The following is a 16,567-nucleotide window of genomic DNA, read 5'->3' as shown; positions in this document are numbered from 1 at the left end:
AGTTCATATTCCAATAGGCCAACCTCAATGGCCCGATTGAAGTCCATTACAGAAGAAAGCAGGGTCAGTTTGGACAATGGACTGATGCTGATAGATTGGAACCATGTCAACCTTGTACAGATCACTCAGTAATCCAGAAGCGGACCTAGACAGGTTTGCCGCATTCATTGGCACCGGTGTTGTGTGATTAATCAGCCTGGCTGGTTAATTAGTGGGAACTGGAGGATTGACTTGTCGCTCACAAACCCTGAGACTTATTTCTACTTAGCTGCAGATAACCATAAGCCAACGTCCTAATTGCGAGGTTACCCCTACCTCCCACCTTGGTAACGTCGCTGTGACTTCCCCATCTCAGTTCACCTGCAGCTGAAATCCTCATCTGTATATTCCCTGTTGCCTTCAAGCTCAATTATTCCAGTTTCCCACTTTGTCCCCCCTGAAACCTGGGCTCATTCAAAATTTTTTGCTCAAATCCCAACTCATACCGAATGCCCTTCACCCATCACCTCTGTGCCAGCTGATCGAAATCGGTGCCCAGTCCAGCAAACCTGGTGTAAAAATTCTCATCCTTGTTTTCAAATCCATCTGCACTCTGCCCCGTCGATCTCTGTGAACTCCCTCCAAGATCTCTGCACTACTCCAATTATGGCTCTTGAACTTCCCTGATTCTTTTGCTCCTCCATTGCTGGCCGTACCTTCAGCTGCCATGGTCCGAAGTGGACAGTAAGAGTTCTACGGTCAATTTAAAAGGAAGCGAGTAAGTGAAGTGAGTGTTGGCCCTTAAGAGAGTGACAGTGGGGAGTTTATAGTAGATAACAAGGAAATGGCAAATGAACAAATATTTTGCTTCTGTCTTCACTATAGAAGATACAAAACACATTCCAGTATTGTTGAAAACCTGGAGATGAAAGGGAGAGAGGAACTTGGTGAAATTGCAATCACTAGGGAAGAGATACTGAACAAACTGATGGAGCTACGGACTGACAAGTCTTCGGGTCCTGATGGACTTCATCCTCGGGTCAGAAAAGAGGTGGCTAATGAGTTAGTAAACACATTGGTGTTAATTTTCCAAAATTCCCTGGATTCTGGGAAGGTTCGGTAAAAAAAATCTCTCGATTTGAGAAGGGAGAGACGGGAAACTACAGACCAGTTAGCTGGATGCCTGACATGGGAAAGGTACTTGAATTGATCTTTAAAGAGGTTATAACTGAGCACTTAGAAATACTCAAGGTAATCAGAAGAGTCAGCATGGTTTTGTGAAAGGGAGATCATGTTGAACCAATTTATTTTTGATGAAGTAAAACTTGGATTTCCAGAAAGTATTTGATAAGATGCCACATCAAAGATTATTGTTGAAAATAAAAGAGTAGGAGGTAAAATATTAGCATTGGTAGAAGATTGGCTAGCTCAAAGGAAACAGAGAGTATGCATAAATGGGTCTTTTTCTGATTGGCAGGATGTGAGACGTGGAATCTCACAGTGGTCTGTGCTGGCACCTCAACTCTACAATTTATATCAATGACTTAGATGAGGGGAGCAAAGGTATGGTAGCACAGATAATACAAAGATAGGTAGGAAAATATGCTGTGAAGGGGACATGAGGAGGTTACAAATGGATATAGATGGATAATGGGCAATAATCTGGCAGATGGGATATAACATGGGAATATGTGAAGTTGATCACTTTAGCAGGAAGAACAAAACAGCAGAGGATTACTTATATAGAGAAAGACTGCAGAATTCCAAGGTGTGGAGAGATCTAGGTGTTGTAGCACAAAACGTAAGGATCAAAAACAGAAAATGCTGGAAAATCTCATCAAGTCTGACACATCTGTGAAGAAGGAATAGAGCAAATGTTTTGAGTCTGGATGACCCTTCATCAGAGCAAACGTAAGGATGTTATATTTCAGTTACACAGGGCATTGGTGAGACCACATCTCGAATACTACGTGGAGTTTTGGTCGCCTTATTTAAGGAAGGATTTAAATGCATTGGAGGCGCTTCAGAGGTGGTTTACTAGATTGATACCTGGAATGAGCGGGTTGTGTTATGAGGGCTTGCTTCTGCTGGAGTTAGATGAGTGAGGGATGACTTGATTAAAGTATATAAGATCATGAACGGTATTGACAAGGTGGACATTGAAGGATATTTCCTCTTGTGGGTGAGTCCAGAACAAGAGGACATTGCTATGAAATTAGGGGTCACCCTTTTAGGACAGAAATGATAAGTTCTCTCTCTGAGGGTTGTGCAACTTTGGAACTCTGTGCCTCATAAGGCAATGGAGGCGGGGTCATTGACTATTTTTAAGGCAGAGGTAGATAGATTCTTGTTAGGTAAGGGAATCAAGGGTTATTGGGGATAGATAGAAATGTGGAATTTTAAACACAAACAGATCAGCCATGATCTTACTGAATGGCAGAACAGGCTCTTATTTTGGATGTTTGTAAGCTCTGGAATTTCCTTTGTAAACTTCCCCACTCATCTCCTTTAAGATGCTTTTATAGAACCTACCTCTGACTCATCTTGATATCTCCATATGCGGCTCACTAACAAGCTTAGTTTGACATTGTGCCTAAATGCACATTATTGGTGATTGATGAAGCAGTGACAATTTGATCAATGCACCAACAACAGAAAATGCTGGAAAATCTCAGCAGGTCTGACAGCATCTGTGGAGAGAGAATTGAGCCAACGTTTCGAGTCTGGATGGCCCTTCATCCGAGCTGAAGAAAATCAGACAAGATTTATACTATGAGGATTGGTGGGGAAGGGGTGGGGGGGTGGGGGGGGGGGGGGGGTGGGTGGTGGAATGGGGGGGGGGGGTGGTGGGGGGGGTGCGGTGTGGTCGCTGTAATTGGACAAAGGAAATATAAGTGGTGATTGTAATGTAAAGGTGTAAAGGCTGAGAAAGGTGCTAAGAGTGTCTATTAAGCGATCGGAATGTGTGAATGGCAGAACAAAGGTACAGATCAATGCTTCGTTCGGTCAACTACGTATTTTTTATTTGGTTTAACACCAGCAGTATCTCTGTGGTCAGTGGGAGAATGATTAGGCCTTGATTAAGGTCAATTCTTGACCAAGATGCCAAACTGATCTCTCACCACTCCTTATTCCCCCACCCCTTCTAATCCATGGATTCTGAGACCAATGCTGGTACCCGTGCTCCCCAGCTAAATTTTATAGGGTGGCTGCGTGGGTGGGGGGGGGGGGGGGGGGGAGGAGCTGCTGAACATACCCCCTTCTCCCTCCAACTCCAGGATGAACTGTGAGACACCAACCGACCCACGTTAAACAGGGCCACTCCTCGGCAATGATACCTTCCGGGTGGACTTCAGTCCGTGAGAATGAGATGTCTGCCACTCAATGGGAGGAGATCCCAACCTCATGAGCTGCTGCTACCTATGTTCAGGAATGCCTGTTAGTCTACAAGTTCTCCATTGTGTCACAGTAAGGAATGCAACAGCTTACAGTTAAATATAATGCTTTTAATGTAAATAAATGATCCAAAGGAGGTTTAAAAATAAATGGGTACAGAATTGAAGGAAAAGTGTTAACAAAGATCTGATTTAAAAAGTTTTTTTTTTAAGGAGGGTTTTGATGGAGAGTTTTCGAGATGGAACATGGGCTGAGGTGGTTTGAGACACGATTGCCAATGGTGGGACCAAAGAAGACAAGATTGCATAACAATGCAGAGTCAAAGGAATGTATAGTTTAGAGGGGGTAATTGTACGAGTGAAAAAGGTTAAAAGGATCGCTGAATTCCCACTATCAACATCCTGGGGGGTTACCATTGACCAGAAACTGAACTGAACCCCACCATATAAATACTGTGGCTGCAAGAAAAAGGCCAGAGGCTGGGAATCCTGCAGCGAGTAACTCACCTCCTGACTCCCTAAAGCCTGTGCACCATCTACAGAGCACAAGTCCGGAGTGTGATGCAATACTCCCCACTGACATGGGTGAGTGAGTGCAGCTCCAACAACACTCTGGGAGTTCAACATCATCCAGGACAAAGCAGCCCACTTGATTGGTACCCCATCCAGCACCTTAAACATTCACTCCCTCCATTACTGATGCACAGTGGCAGCAGTGTGTACCATCTACAAGATGCACTGCACCTCCAAAACCTGTGGCCTCTATCAACTAGAATGACGAAGGACAGCAAATGTATGGAACACGATTGCTTGCAAGTTCCCCTCCAAGCCACACACCACCCTGAGTTTGAACGATATCATTGTCGGGGGTGGGGGGGGGGGGGGGAGTGACAAAAATATTTTTTCTCCAAAGGGTTCTGGCGGTCTGGAATGCGCTGCCTGGGAGGGTGGTGGAGGCGGGATGCCTCATATCCTTTAAAAAATACCTGGATGAGCGCTTGGCACACCATAACATTCAGGGTTGTGAGCCAAGTGCTGGCAGATGGGATTAAGTGGGAGTTCAAGTATTTCCCATGTGTCAGTACAGACTGGATGGGCCAAAGGGCCTCTCCTGCACTGTAGGATGCTATGATTGTTGAATCGAATGGAACTCTTTCCCTAACAGCACTGCGAGGTTCCTACACCACATGGACTGCAGCGGTTCAAGAAGATGATTCACCTCACCTTCTCAAGGGCAATTAGGAATGGGCAATAAATGCTAGCCTAGCTAGCGACATTCATATCCCAGGAATGAAAAGCAGGGATTTTACATGAGTTTGCTAAAGCAATTAATTACCAGTGGAAATCAAACCTGTCAAGGTTAGACCTGCAGTAGTTGATTCTAAAGATGTGTTTAATGGAAACTATGCTGAAGTTGATTGTTAATAAATTATTGAATTTTATAATTAATGGGACATTAATAAATCTGTGCATTCAAATTGTTGCTTAATAGACATTTTAAAAAGGCAATTCTGTACAATTCATTCGTGCTGACACTACTGTTCCCATGACATGACCTCTCCCACTCTCTCTCCTTCACTGTCCACCTCAGGGACAGTGCTCGGTCCCATTATTCTGATCATCACCAGAGCCTTTCTGCCAGTGGCTTCTTGTCTAATTCAAACGCTGTTATTTCTGGAATCTTAGAAGAATCAACCAACCCCTTTGGGGGCGGCATGGTGGCACAGTGGTTAGCATTGCTGCCTCACAGCACCAAGGATCTGGGTTCAGTTCCGGCCATGGGTGACTGTCTGTGTTGAGTTTGCATATTCTCCCCGTGTCTGCGTGGGTTTCCTCCGGGTGCTCCGGTTTCCTCCCATACTCCAAGGAGGTGCAGGTTAGGTGGATTGGCCATGCTAAATTGCCCCTTAGGGTCAGGGGACTAGCAAGCTAAATATGTGGGGTTGTGGGGATTGGGCCTGGGTGGGCTTGTTGTTAGTGCAGGCTCCATGGGCCAAATGGCCTCCTTCTGCTCTGTAGGGATTCTTGATGACCCATCCTTTTTGTTCATCTAGATGTTGTCCTTTAGTGATATCATAGAGACCCGAGGTCACTATTTGGATGTGTAATCGCTGGAAATGGTGTTCCCAGGTATCTGCTGTCCTTGTCCTTCTAGGTGGCAGAGGTCACAGGTTTGGAATGTGCTGTCAAAGGAGCCTTGGTTAGTTGCTGCAATGTATGTAGATGGTGCAAACTGCTGGCACTGTGCACTGGTGGTGGAAGGAATGAATAGGCAAGGTGATGAACTGGGTGCCAACCAAGTGGGCTGCTTTGTCCTGGATGGTGTCAAGCTTCTTAAGTTTCCATTGAATACATCAGAATCAATTACTGCAGGTCTAACCTTGACAGGTTTGATTTGTTGTTGTTGGAACTGCATCCATCCAGACAATTGGAGAGTATTCCATCACACTCCTGATTTGGTACCTTGTAGATGGAGGACAGGATTTGGGGAGTCGGGAGGTGAGTTACTCACTGCAGAATTCCCAGCCTCTGACTGATTATGTGTCCACAATATCTGGCTTGTCCAGTTTAGATTCTGGTCACTGGTAACCACCAGGATTTTAACAATGGGAGATTCAGCAATGGTAATGTTTTGAACGTCAAAGAGAGATGGTTAGATTCTCTCTTGTTGGAGAAAGTCATTGTCTGGCACTTCTGCGGTTTGAATGTTACTTGTGCACGATTTTAAATCAAATGGAACAGCCAGCTTTGAGAATGGCAGAAACAGAACACGCAAGGGAATTTTATGTGGCCACATTCACCAGTGTGCTACCAGAGAAAACAAAATCCTTTGGTGTTAAAGTGATCCCGAACTCGGCCGCTGCGTTCAATGAGCGTCATAAATAAGCATCTCTTGTATCCAATCCACAAATTCTGTAACACGTGCATAAACCCCTGGACTGTGAGGCAGCCCACATCCGTGTCCGAACGAGGTTACACCGGCCAGGAACCACTCACTGCCTTGTTTACAGATGAGAGGGCCTCCAGAATCTCCCTAAATACAAAAACAGAAATGTTGAAAATTACATTTATATACTGACTCTCCTTATCTCTCAGTCAGGTCCTGAAGTGCTTCCCATATTCACAGGATCACAGAATAAATACAGTGCAGAAGAGGCCCTTCGGTCCATTGAGTCAGCACCGATGCATGAATGGCCCTGACCTGCCCACCTAACCCCACCTGCCAGCACTTGGCCCACAGCCTTCATATTAATGGCAGGATTTTCGTTTCCAGCCTTGTGGGGCGCTAAAACTCCAGCCCAAAGAGTAAGTCTTGAAATGACCGACTACTGTTGTCTCGACAAATGTACAATCATTTCCAAAAGAGCAAGAACGGAAATGGTCAATCAGATGGCCTTCAGGGTCATCCAGACTCAAAAGGTTAGCTCTGTTCTCTCTCCTCTTTGACCTGTTGAGATTTTCCAGCGTTTGCTGTTTTTGTTTTCGATTCCAGCATCCACAGGAAATTTGCTTTTATCTCAATGGTTGACCTGTTTCTGGTGGTGTTTCAATGGATGGATGTCGGCTAGAATAGTGGGAGAAATTCCTGCTCTTTGAGTATATGGGGGAGGTGATGGCCTGGTGGTATTCTCACTAGCCTATTAATCTAGAAACTCAGCTAATGTTCTGGAGAGCCGGGTTCGAATCCTGCCTCGGCAGATGGTGGAATTTGAATTCAATGAAAAGAATATCTGGAATTAAGAATCTACTGATGACCATGAAACCATTGTCAACTGTTGGAAAAACCCATCTGGTTCACTAATGTCCTTTAGGGAAGGGAATCCGCTGTCCTTACCCGGTCTGGCCTACACGAGCTGCAGGAATGTGGTTGACTCTCAATTGCCCTCGGGCAACTAGGGATGGGCAATAAATGCTAGCCAGCCAGCGATGCCCACGTCCCACACATGAATAAAAAAAGGGAAATCTTTCACGTCCCCTTGAAGAATAGGCAGGCAGTCCTTAGTTTGAGGGCTGTTTGATTCAAGGGATTGGATCTCTGATACAGCAGCAATCCCTAGGTGCTACGCAGTTGTCCCAGTCCAGAATATGTGTTGAAACCCTTGAACCTATGACCTCCTCACTTTGTTGCCAGCTGATTAGAATGTGAGAGCTGGTATGTTGGGTTGGAAGAAGTTGCGGATGAAGGGTTTGGTGTGAACCCAAGGAATTCGTAAACAAAGATTTAATTTAGAGTAGGACGCAAGTGAAAAAACATGTGGGCCGGAATTCTCTGGCCAATCGCACTGGCGGGATTCTCCGGTCCCACCAGCAGCGCACCCCCGCTGGCATGGGGTGATGTCAGTGGGAATTCCCATTGACAGCAGCGGGACCAGAGAATTCCGCTGCTAGCAAACAACACGCCACCTCCCGCCGGCAGGAAACAGCTGGGAGGTGGGAGAATCTCGCCTGTGGTGTCTGGTCCCTTTAAGGGGCGATCTTCTAAAAGGATCACATGACCCAGGCTGGCCAATCGGGTATCAAGTTGGGGCTTTGCTCCAACTGGTTTAGGCTTGACCCAGCAGTTAGATCCTAGAGTTACGTCTGGAAGTATTGAATCTGCATCACCCTATAAACAGCTGTTTTCCATTAATAAATGTCTATATTTTGTTCTTAATTGGTGGAGCCAATTTGCTACAAAACTGTTTTGCGTTTGAGCCAGGGATCAGTTTGTTGAAAACCCAATATCTAAACAGAACAATATGACAAGAGATCCTCAGTATATCGGGCATGCTCGACTGAACTGGTTATTGCTACACCTGGTAACTTGGAGCACTTTTCTCTTTGTGGTGTTGGCACAAAGGGTTTACCTGGCATGTGTCCACACCTCCATCTTCATAGCCAGCGCAAATCATGTTTTGTGTAATGTTATACTGCGGCAACTGCTGCTGACACTTCCGTTTGGACACGAGGGGGATCTTAGCCTCCTGCAGGACACTTGCTGGTGGCCCTAGGTGGAGAAGGTGAAAGGTAGGTCAAATACAAGAGTTGGAGAGGGAAAACAATCCCTCAATTTGTCGTGATATGTGAGAACACTGGAGCAGGCCCTATAGCCCAGTGAGTGCGTCCCTCCATATGGTCCATCTGATTCTGCTCCCCTGAGTAACCCTTAATGAATCTTTATTTGTGACAACTATCTATTACTTTTGAGAGTATTCTGGATTGAGCCTCAACAATACTTTGTAAATTCCATATTCTACTCATGCACAAGGAATGATTTTCTGATTTCCCTTTTAATATTGTTGCAATATTTTGTCCTATATACTGTGTTAAAATGTAGTATCACTGAAAGAAAGAATTTGGATATCACTATCATGTTGTAAAGCCATGCTTCATGTCAGCAATGACTATCCATATTTCTTTGGCTGAAATCACTGGTAAAGTTTTTAAAAAGTGAACAATACCATTTCAGTGACTTAAAGCCCAGCTTTCAAGCTGGCTGAACATTAATTTTACTGCACCCTGCAAATTGCAACGTCATTGTAATGGAGCCAGAGGCCAGATTTTTACCGGCACACCCACCCCAATTCCGGGGGCGGGTGAGGCTCGGAGGACGGCATTCTCCATTGGCCTCAGGTGAGATCGTACGAATCTCAGGCGGACGTTCCAGTAAAACTCCACCCAAACTGTCTAGAAGAACCATCAGGGGAGCAGTGACATTAGCGGAATGTCAATGGCCCATCTCAGGACCCATTCACAAAACATCCAGTGATCTAAATCATGCCAAACGACTGGTATACTCAGTTGGATGCTGGACAAGCCATTTGCTGCAATCAGTTTGGACAATGGACTGCCTGAGAGAGGAACACTTTCCAGCCATAATCTAAACCATGGATCTGGAATTAAGTTGCTTTGACCATGTTTGGGTAACTGCTCAGTTGGTGTGACAGAATCATGTAATGGAACCGACTATCCCACTTTTGTGTTTTAAGAAACTGCTTACATCTAAGCCACAGTTCAGAAGAGACACTAAAGAAGAAGATACTTGAGTGGACACTATCTCTCTCTCTCTCTTTCTTTCTCTCTCTCTCTCCTTCTATCCATACTGCAAGCTTGAGCTCTACCTGTTTGACTAGCTAAACACCACATGCAGTATCTAAAAACGTACCCCACAACTGCTGACTCCAGGAAATCAATAGAAACCAACCGTCACAGAATTGAGAAAGATATTGGTGTTAAAAAGCAAGCACGTACTTTTCTCAATTTCTTTAAGCACTTGTTCATGAGTTTAAAGGGTTTTATATATTGGGGGAAAATAGCTATATGACTGGGTGAGTTGGCTGGGGATAGGAGGCCATGTGATGAAACCTCCAGTGACACGTCCAATCAGAGAAAGGTTTCCAACTTTGGTTGGACGTATCTCTGGAGGTTTGATCACATGCTGCTGGCATCTTCCTGGAAACTCCAGCATTTTATCCCCCCTTTCCTTACCTTTTCTCCCCCTTTGCTTCCCCTTTCCCTCTTTTTTTCAATTTTACCTCTCTCCCACCCATCACCCCTCCTCCCCCCACATCTTCAGCTGTCACAGCTTACCCTCTGATTTCAGCTTTTCTACCATTTGGTCATTTATGCCCTCTATTCTCTCTATGAACCGCCATTAGCAGCCTTTCCCCTTGTTTTTGTGGCAATGACTCACCTTTCATTCCCTCCCCCTGCAGTATAAATATAAAGTAAAGTAAAGTTTATTTATTAGTCACAAGTAAGGCACTGCAATGAAGTTACTGCAAAATTCCCCTAGTCGCCACAGTCCGGCGCCTGTTGGATCAATGCACCTAACCAGCACGTCTTTCAGAATGTGTGAGGAAACCGGAGCACCCGGAGGAAACCCACACAGGCAGTGACCCAAGCCGAGAATCGAACCCAGGTCCCTAGCACTGTGAAGCAGCAGTGCTAACCACTGTGCTACCATGCCGCCCCACTTTCCATTGCCCACTTTCTATACCTTTTAGCTTTGACAATGGGTCATCTGGACTCGAAACGTCAGCTCTTTTCTCTCCTTACAGATGCTGCCAGACCCGCTGAGATTTTCCAGCATTTTCTCTTGTGGTTGCAAATCTGGAGAATAGCTAACCCTAAACGAGAAACTAGTATCCCTCAAGGGTAAGCCTCTCTTCTCAGACACTCCTCCTCCACACTATTATTTGAAGTCCTGCCGAGCTTACCATTCTTCGCCACAGCACCCCAACCGGCAATGTTGCACATCATTCCCGGTAAGAACTGCTGCGTCCTGGCTGGGAGGCATATCGGCTGGATAAACTCTGAAAAACAAGCAATCACAACTTGTAACCAAATCATTCACTGCCCTCCTAAACCGATGGGGGGGGGGGGGGGGGGGGGTGGGGGGGGGGGGGTGGGGGAGACACCTCAACACGTTCAGAAACATAGAAACTAGAAGCAGGGGTAGACCATTCGGCCCTTCGAGCCTGCTCCACCATTCATTTTGAGCACAGCTGATGGTCAAATTCAATAGCCCGATCCCCCATATCCCTTGATCCCTCTCGCCCCAAGAGCAACAGAGACACGGCAGATGTTTGAGCAACAGCGAGGAGTCGGAATGATTCTTTAACTGCAGTGAGAAGCTGAGTTTAAAAAAAATTTGTTCATGGGATGTGGGTGGCGCTGACTGGGCCAACATTTATTGCACGTCCATGTCCCACGAATGAATATAAAAAAAGTTAATTCAACAAATCTGGAATTTAAATGTTACTGTCTGCAGTGGTGGCCATGGGACTAATAGATGCTTGTTTCCTTCAGGGGAGCAATCCTTCCACCTGACCTGGTTTGTTCTAAATGTGGCACCTGAAACATAAGAATGTGCTAATTCTGAAATGATTGAACAAGCACTGAGTTGTATTCAAGGGGGTCACTCACCACCACTGACAGGTAATTAACTAAATTAATAATAAATTAAAGGCCAGAATCAAGACAACACAAATTGCCCTCCACACCATCCCAAGTAAATACCCCGTTAGCTTGCAGCAAGGGGAGACAGAGTGGATTGAAATGCAGCTGATATACCCGAGTAGTTCACTGGAGACACCAGGTGCATCAAGGCGATATCACTGTCCTTGGTCCGCTTGTTGTAGTGAGGGTTCATCAAGATGCGGTCAATCCGCTGACTCTGTGTCTGTGGGTAGGTAAGATTCAGCTGTGTGTGCAGGCCCAATACTGCCTTCCAGTGTGAGGGTTCAAGGTTTCTCCTGTTGATGAGAAGGTTATCACACGTCAAAACTCTTTATTATCGCGTCTCCTGCTCCTTCACCCTTTCTCGCAAATCTTTTCACGCCACTGCTATGCATGTTAACTTGGAATTGCAAGCTTTCGGAGCACTGCTCCTTCATCAGGTGAGTCTCCACCTCATGGTTATGTATGTAGTTGGGGGTCTCTGCCCCTTGAAGAGAGTGGGTCAGGTGACCCGGGTACGCGCAGGGTGGAGCTTGATGCAGTCAGTCTTGGACTGTTAAGATGTTCAATAAACTGTTCCTTGTTTGAATTACACTGACCTACCTCGTGGTCTTTTTATACTCTGTAACTCGACCCCAAACATAAGAGCTCCCTTCTATCCCTGGCCCGTCATTAGAAAAAGCTCAATAGTACTGAGATCTCATTACTGCACATCTTGCATTTTTCTAATCTAATTTCAAAGATCCATCCATTTGCTGGGTGCAGTTCAGAGTGGTGCTGTTCCCATCTGAGCAGTGTTAAAATTCAACCACTCAGAAAGAAAAGAAGAATTTGTACTTTGGGGTTGATACTGTACTTTTTGTCATAAAAGCGAGAGTCAAGGTTGACATGCAGGGCTACTGAACTGCAACAGAAATTAGATCATATTTCCCCCCCTGCTGTTCTCGGTCATGATGTGGAGATGCCGGCATTGGACTGGGGTGGGCACAGTAAGAAGTCTCACAACACCAGGCTAAAGTCCAACAGGTTTATTTGGAATCATGAGCTTTTGGAGCACTGCTCCTTCCTCAGGCCACTCACCTGATGAGGGAGCAGGGCTCCGAAAGCTCATGATTCCAAATAAACCTGTTGGACTTTAACCTGGTGTTGTGAGACTTCTGACTGTCCTCCAGTCAGTAGAATCGAATCAAAGTTCTGGACATTCAGACGTGCGATCCAGTCAATAGGTGACTTTTGAAGAGTAGTTACTCTCACATAGATGCTATGGTTCAGATCAGAAACTACAACGTGTTCTATGGAGTTCGCCTGGATCATACGTTTTGCATCTTGAATTTAGCTAGGATAAGCATGAGATGTTCCACTTCAGGTATGATTCAAATGACCCACTAGGGAGCTTTTATCAGGCAAAGTTTAATTAAGAATATAGTTAACATGTATAGTAAGAATATTAGCAATAAATTCTATCAATTGCAAACAGCAAACAACACCAAAACAACTGTGATAATGTATAACCCTTAACAAATAGAGGAGATGTCCCAATCAAACCAATCCCATAACCAAGACTCTTCAAAAAGGTTTAGTACAGCATAGACTAATGCTCACATGATACTGGAATTGAGTCATTTAGATGGTTTCTGCAATTCTCTGGATAGCCTCAGAACAGCTTCCCAAAACACCAAGGCTCGTCAAGCCTCCAACAACAGATTTTCTACTCTACTTCAGCTAACCCACAGAATTTCCAAAACCAGGGAGAGAAAGACTTCTTTTCGGCTTGATGTTGCTTCTAAAAATAAAACCTGCAGCTCCAAACTGAAAATGAAAAAAATCTCCTATCACCTGAAGTGCCTACCAGTTTTTCTCCGAGCAACGCAGAGTCAGAAACATCCCAGTAAAAATAAACAAATCCCTGTTTAGAGAGCAATAAAAGGACATCTCCATTCAAGCCAGCAACAATGGCATCATCTAAGGCTGTGAGTTGCAGAGAGCATGATTAAAAAAACAAACCTCTTAAAGGTACAGTCATGCCACATAGGGAACAAGGGCACATAATTTATGCCCAGCAAGGAAATGTTATGACTCTGAATCTCATATTCAAGATGGGAACTCGTATTTCAAGGGACATGGGGGGAAGGCGGGATCAGGATATTGAATTTGATGATCAGTAGTGATGAAAACGAACAGTGGAGCAGGCCCAAAGGGCCGAATGGCCTAGTCCTCCTATTTTCTATGTTTCTATCTTCAGTTACTAAACTTGGTGGTTGCCAATCAATTGAGATGTCGCAGCTATTAATAATCCAAAACTAAGATGCAATGAGAAGGATGCAATCACACGGGTGTTAGCCTGGATGTTGTGCTCTGAACTCTGGAGCAGGGTTTAAACTAATAACCTTTGACTCAAAAGGTGGGAGTTCTAACCACGGCAGTACTTGAAGGAATGCCGCACTGTTGGAGATGCTGTCTTTCAGATGGGATGTTAAATATCTTTTCTCCCAGGTGGCTACAGGTTTATTTATGTTGTTATCTGAGGGATAAATATCGGCAGGACACTCTTGCAAAGAGCATCTAAATTAGGTCCCCTTCCTTACTTAGCTGTGCTACTCATTTCAGGGGAATGTGCTGCATGTTCAGTAGTGTTTTCTGGTGTGTCACAAATCCAGGTTGATATTTAGATGGGTTTGAAATCTTATCTCCTTTGAGATTGATCAACCCTCCAATGAAGCTAACTACTATAAAGCAGGATTTCAATAGGCTGGAGACTTGAGCAGATGGAATGTAATCCGGACAAATGCCACAGAGGTCGGCACATGCACAATAGCTCCTTCTGCTGTTGGAATTGTGCATTGCAGACACAAAGGTTTGCACATGCGCAATAGCTCCCTCTGCTGCTGGCTGGCAAATTAAGCCTCGCCCACTGCCTGTAGTAGTTAGAAGCAGTCCACCACATTTTGTCATGCACTATGTGCATGAGATTGGATGTACAACGTCACCCAAAAAATGGATCTGCAACTCTCCCATTTTCGCACTGGCTAGATATTTGTAATTTTTCTCATAAAATTCTGCCCATGTTTTACAAGCACAGATGAGAGGTGATGGTGGTGGTGGGGAATGTTTAAACAGAAAGAACTCTCCATTCTCCTTTCTTCATCCTTAAGATAGGGTTAACAGGGTTAAATGAGGGCAGGTTGCATAAATTAGATTGAGCATAGAACATTCAGGGGGTGATGTAATTGAGATGTTCAGTGACGATAGTAGCTGATATGATGGAGAGAGAGAAACTATTTCCTCTGGTCAGGGAGTCTGAAACAATTATATTTATTTATTAGTGTCACAAGTAGTCTTACATTAACACTGCAATGAAGTTACTGTGAAAATCTCCTAGTCGCCACACTCCGGTGCCTGTTCGGGTACAGTGAAGGAGAATTTAACATGGCCAGTGCTCCTAACCAGAACGTCTTTCAGACTGTGGGAGGAAACCGGAGCACCCGGAGGAAACCCGCGCAGACACGGGGAAAATGTGCAGACTGCACAGACAGTGACCCAAGCCGGGAATCGAACCCAGGTTCCAGGGAGCATATCCTGTCAGTTAGAGCAAAACCATTCAGGAGTGAGGTCAGAAACACAAGAAACAGAAGCAGGAATTGGCACGAGGCCCTTCAATCCTGTCCAACTATTCAAGATGACCATGGCTGATCTACGCCAGCCTCAGCTGTTTTTCAAGGAAGCACTTATCCACGCAAGAATAGTGAAAATGTGGCACTCTTCCCCAGCTCCAAGAACTATTGAAAATGTCAAAACTGAGATTGATGGATTTATCAAGATTTACTGAATCAAATCAGATTGACGGAGTTAAAATACACATCAGGCTGGAGCTAGTTGAACCGCACGGCAGACTGAATAGCCTTGGCCTAATCTTATGTTCCAGAACTAGTGGTTACTGCTCTCTTTATTGTCTTTGAAGCTCTCTAATTTCTTCTTATTGATATTGTGCACCAAGCCTTTCCCTCACGGAGCCCATGGCTGTGACAGAATGATGATGTGAACAGTAAATGTCGGGATGATATTGTGACAGGGTTTACCCATAAACACAGTGTGCTGCTGAAACAACCCACTGCTCGCTGAGCAGCGTGGCTCCACACATATGGCGACTGCCAAAGCGAAGGGACACAATCCAGGGCCAGCTGCCTTCGATGGCATCCTTACCACCGACAATCCTCCCGACACCCTTCGGTGAGACCAGGACCTTCCCACAAGCTGAAGGGAGGAAGCACAGATTCATAGAGTCACAAAGGTTTACAGCATGGAAACAGGCCCTTCGACCCAACTTGCCCATGCCGCCCAGTTTTCACCAAACCAGTCCCAATTGCCTGCATTTGGCCCATATCCCTCTATACCCATCTTGCCCATGTAACTGTCTAATAGCTTTTTAAAAGACAAAATTGTACCCGCCTCTACTTCTACCTCTGGCAGCTTGTTCCAGACACTCACCACCCTCTTAGTGAAAACATTGCCCCTCTGGACCCTTTTGTATCTCTCCCCCTCACCGTAAACCTATGCCCTCTAGTTTTAGACTCCCCTACCTTTGGGAAAAGATATTGACTATCGAGCTGATCTGTGCCCCTCATTATTTTATAGACCTCTATAAGATCGCCCCTAAGCCTCCTGTGCTCCAGGGAAAAAAGTCCAAGTCTATCCAGCCTCTCCTTAAAACTCAAACCATCAAGTCCCAGTAGCATCCTAGTAAAATCTATCTGCACTCTAGATAGAATCAGAAAAATCACAGAATCATAGACCTGAATTTTCAGGATGGCGAGAGCTGGCACAAGGTGGAACTTATGTGGGGGGCAGTAAATTTGTGGATTATACAAAGATTGGCTGGATGGTTGACAGTGAGGTTGAGTATCTTGGGCTACAAGAAGATAAAGACAGGATGGTCAAATAGGTGGATAAATGGCAGATGGAATTTAACTTTGAACAATGTGAGGAGATACATTTTGTAAGGAATAATTTGACAAGGAAGGGAGTGATTCACCCAGTCCAATGTGCTGCTTGAATAGCACAGCAGGCCAGGAGATATCAGTGGCAGGATTCCCGCTGGGCGTCACGGCCCCCGCTCATCTTTGAGTCTAAGATTTTTGACGTAATGAGCTCCGCACTGAAAATCAGCGTGGAGCTGATTATCATCTGGAAGTGTCATGGTGATTGATATTTCCATATGATTAGCAGACCCAGGACTGAATTCTCCAGGACCACTA

At 45.1% G+C, this 16,567-nt stretch overlaps 1 protein-coding gene across 1 annotated transcript in view; it reads right to left on the bottom strand.

Annotated features, from left to right (window-relative positions):
- Nucleotides 1–6,240: 6,240 nt before the first annotated feature.
- The window catches only part of tmprss15 (transmembrane serine protease 15), a 97,408-nt gene continuing 87,081 nt past the window's right edge, over nucleotides 6,241–16,567 (bottom strand). The window contains exons 23-27 of the mRNA XM_078231911.1: nucleotides 15,392–15,566; nucleotides 11,430–11,611; nucleotides 10,574–10,669; nucleotides 8,222–8,361; nucleotides 6,241–6,408 (exon numbers count right to left, since the gene is read on the bottom strand). Coding sequence (XP_078088037.1) covers nucleotides 6,241–6,408; nucleotides 8,222–8,361; nucleotides 10,574–10,669; nucleotides 11,430–11,611; nucleotides 15,392–15,566 — 761 coding nt within the window. The remainder of the gene's footprint in view (nucleotides 6,409–8,221; nucleotides 8,362–10,573; nucleotides 10,670–11,429; nucleotides 11,612–15,391; nucleotides 15,567–16,567) is intronic.

This window comes from Mustelus asterias, chromosome 17 (assembly GCF_964213995.1).
Source record: "Mustelus asterias chromosome 17, sMusAst1.hap1.1, whole genome shotgun sequence".
Lineage (NCBI taxonomy): Eukaryota > Metazoa > Chordata > Chondrichthyes > Carcharhiniformes > Triakidae > Mustelus > Mustelus asterias.
This window is presented reverse-complemented; position numbering and strand designations above follow the sequence as displayed.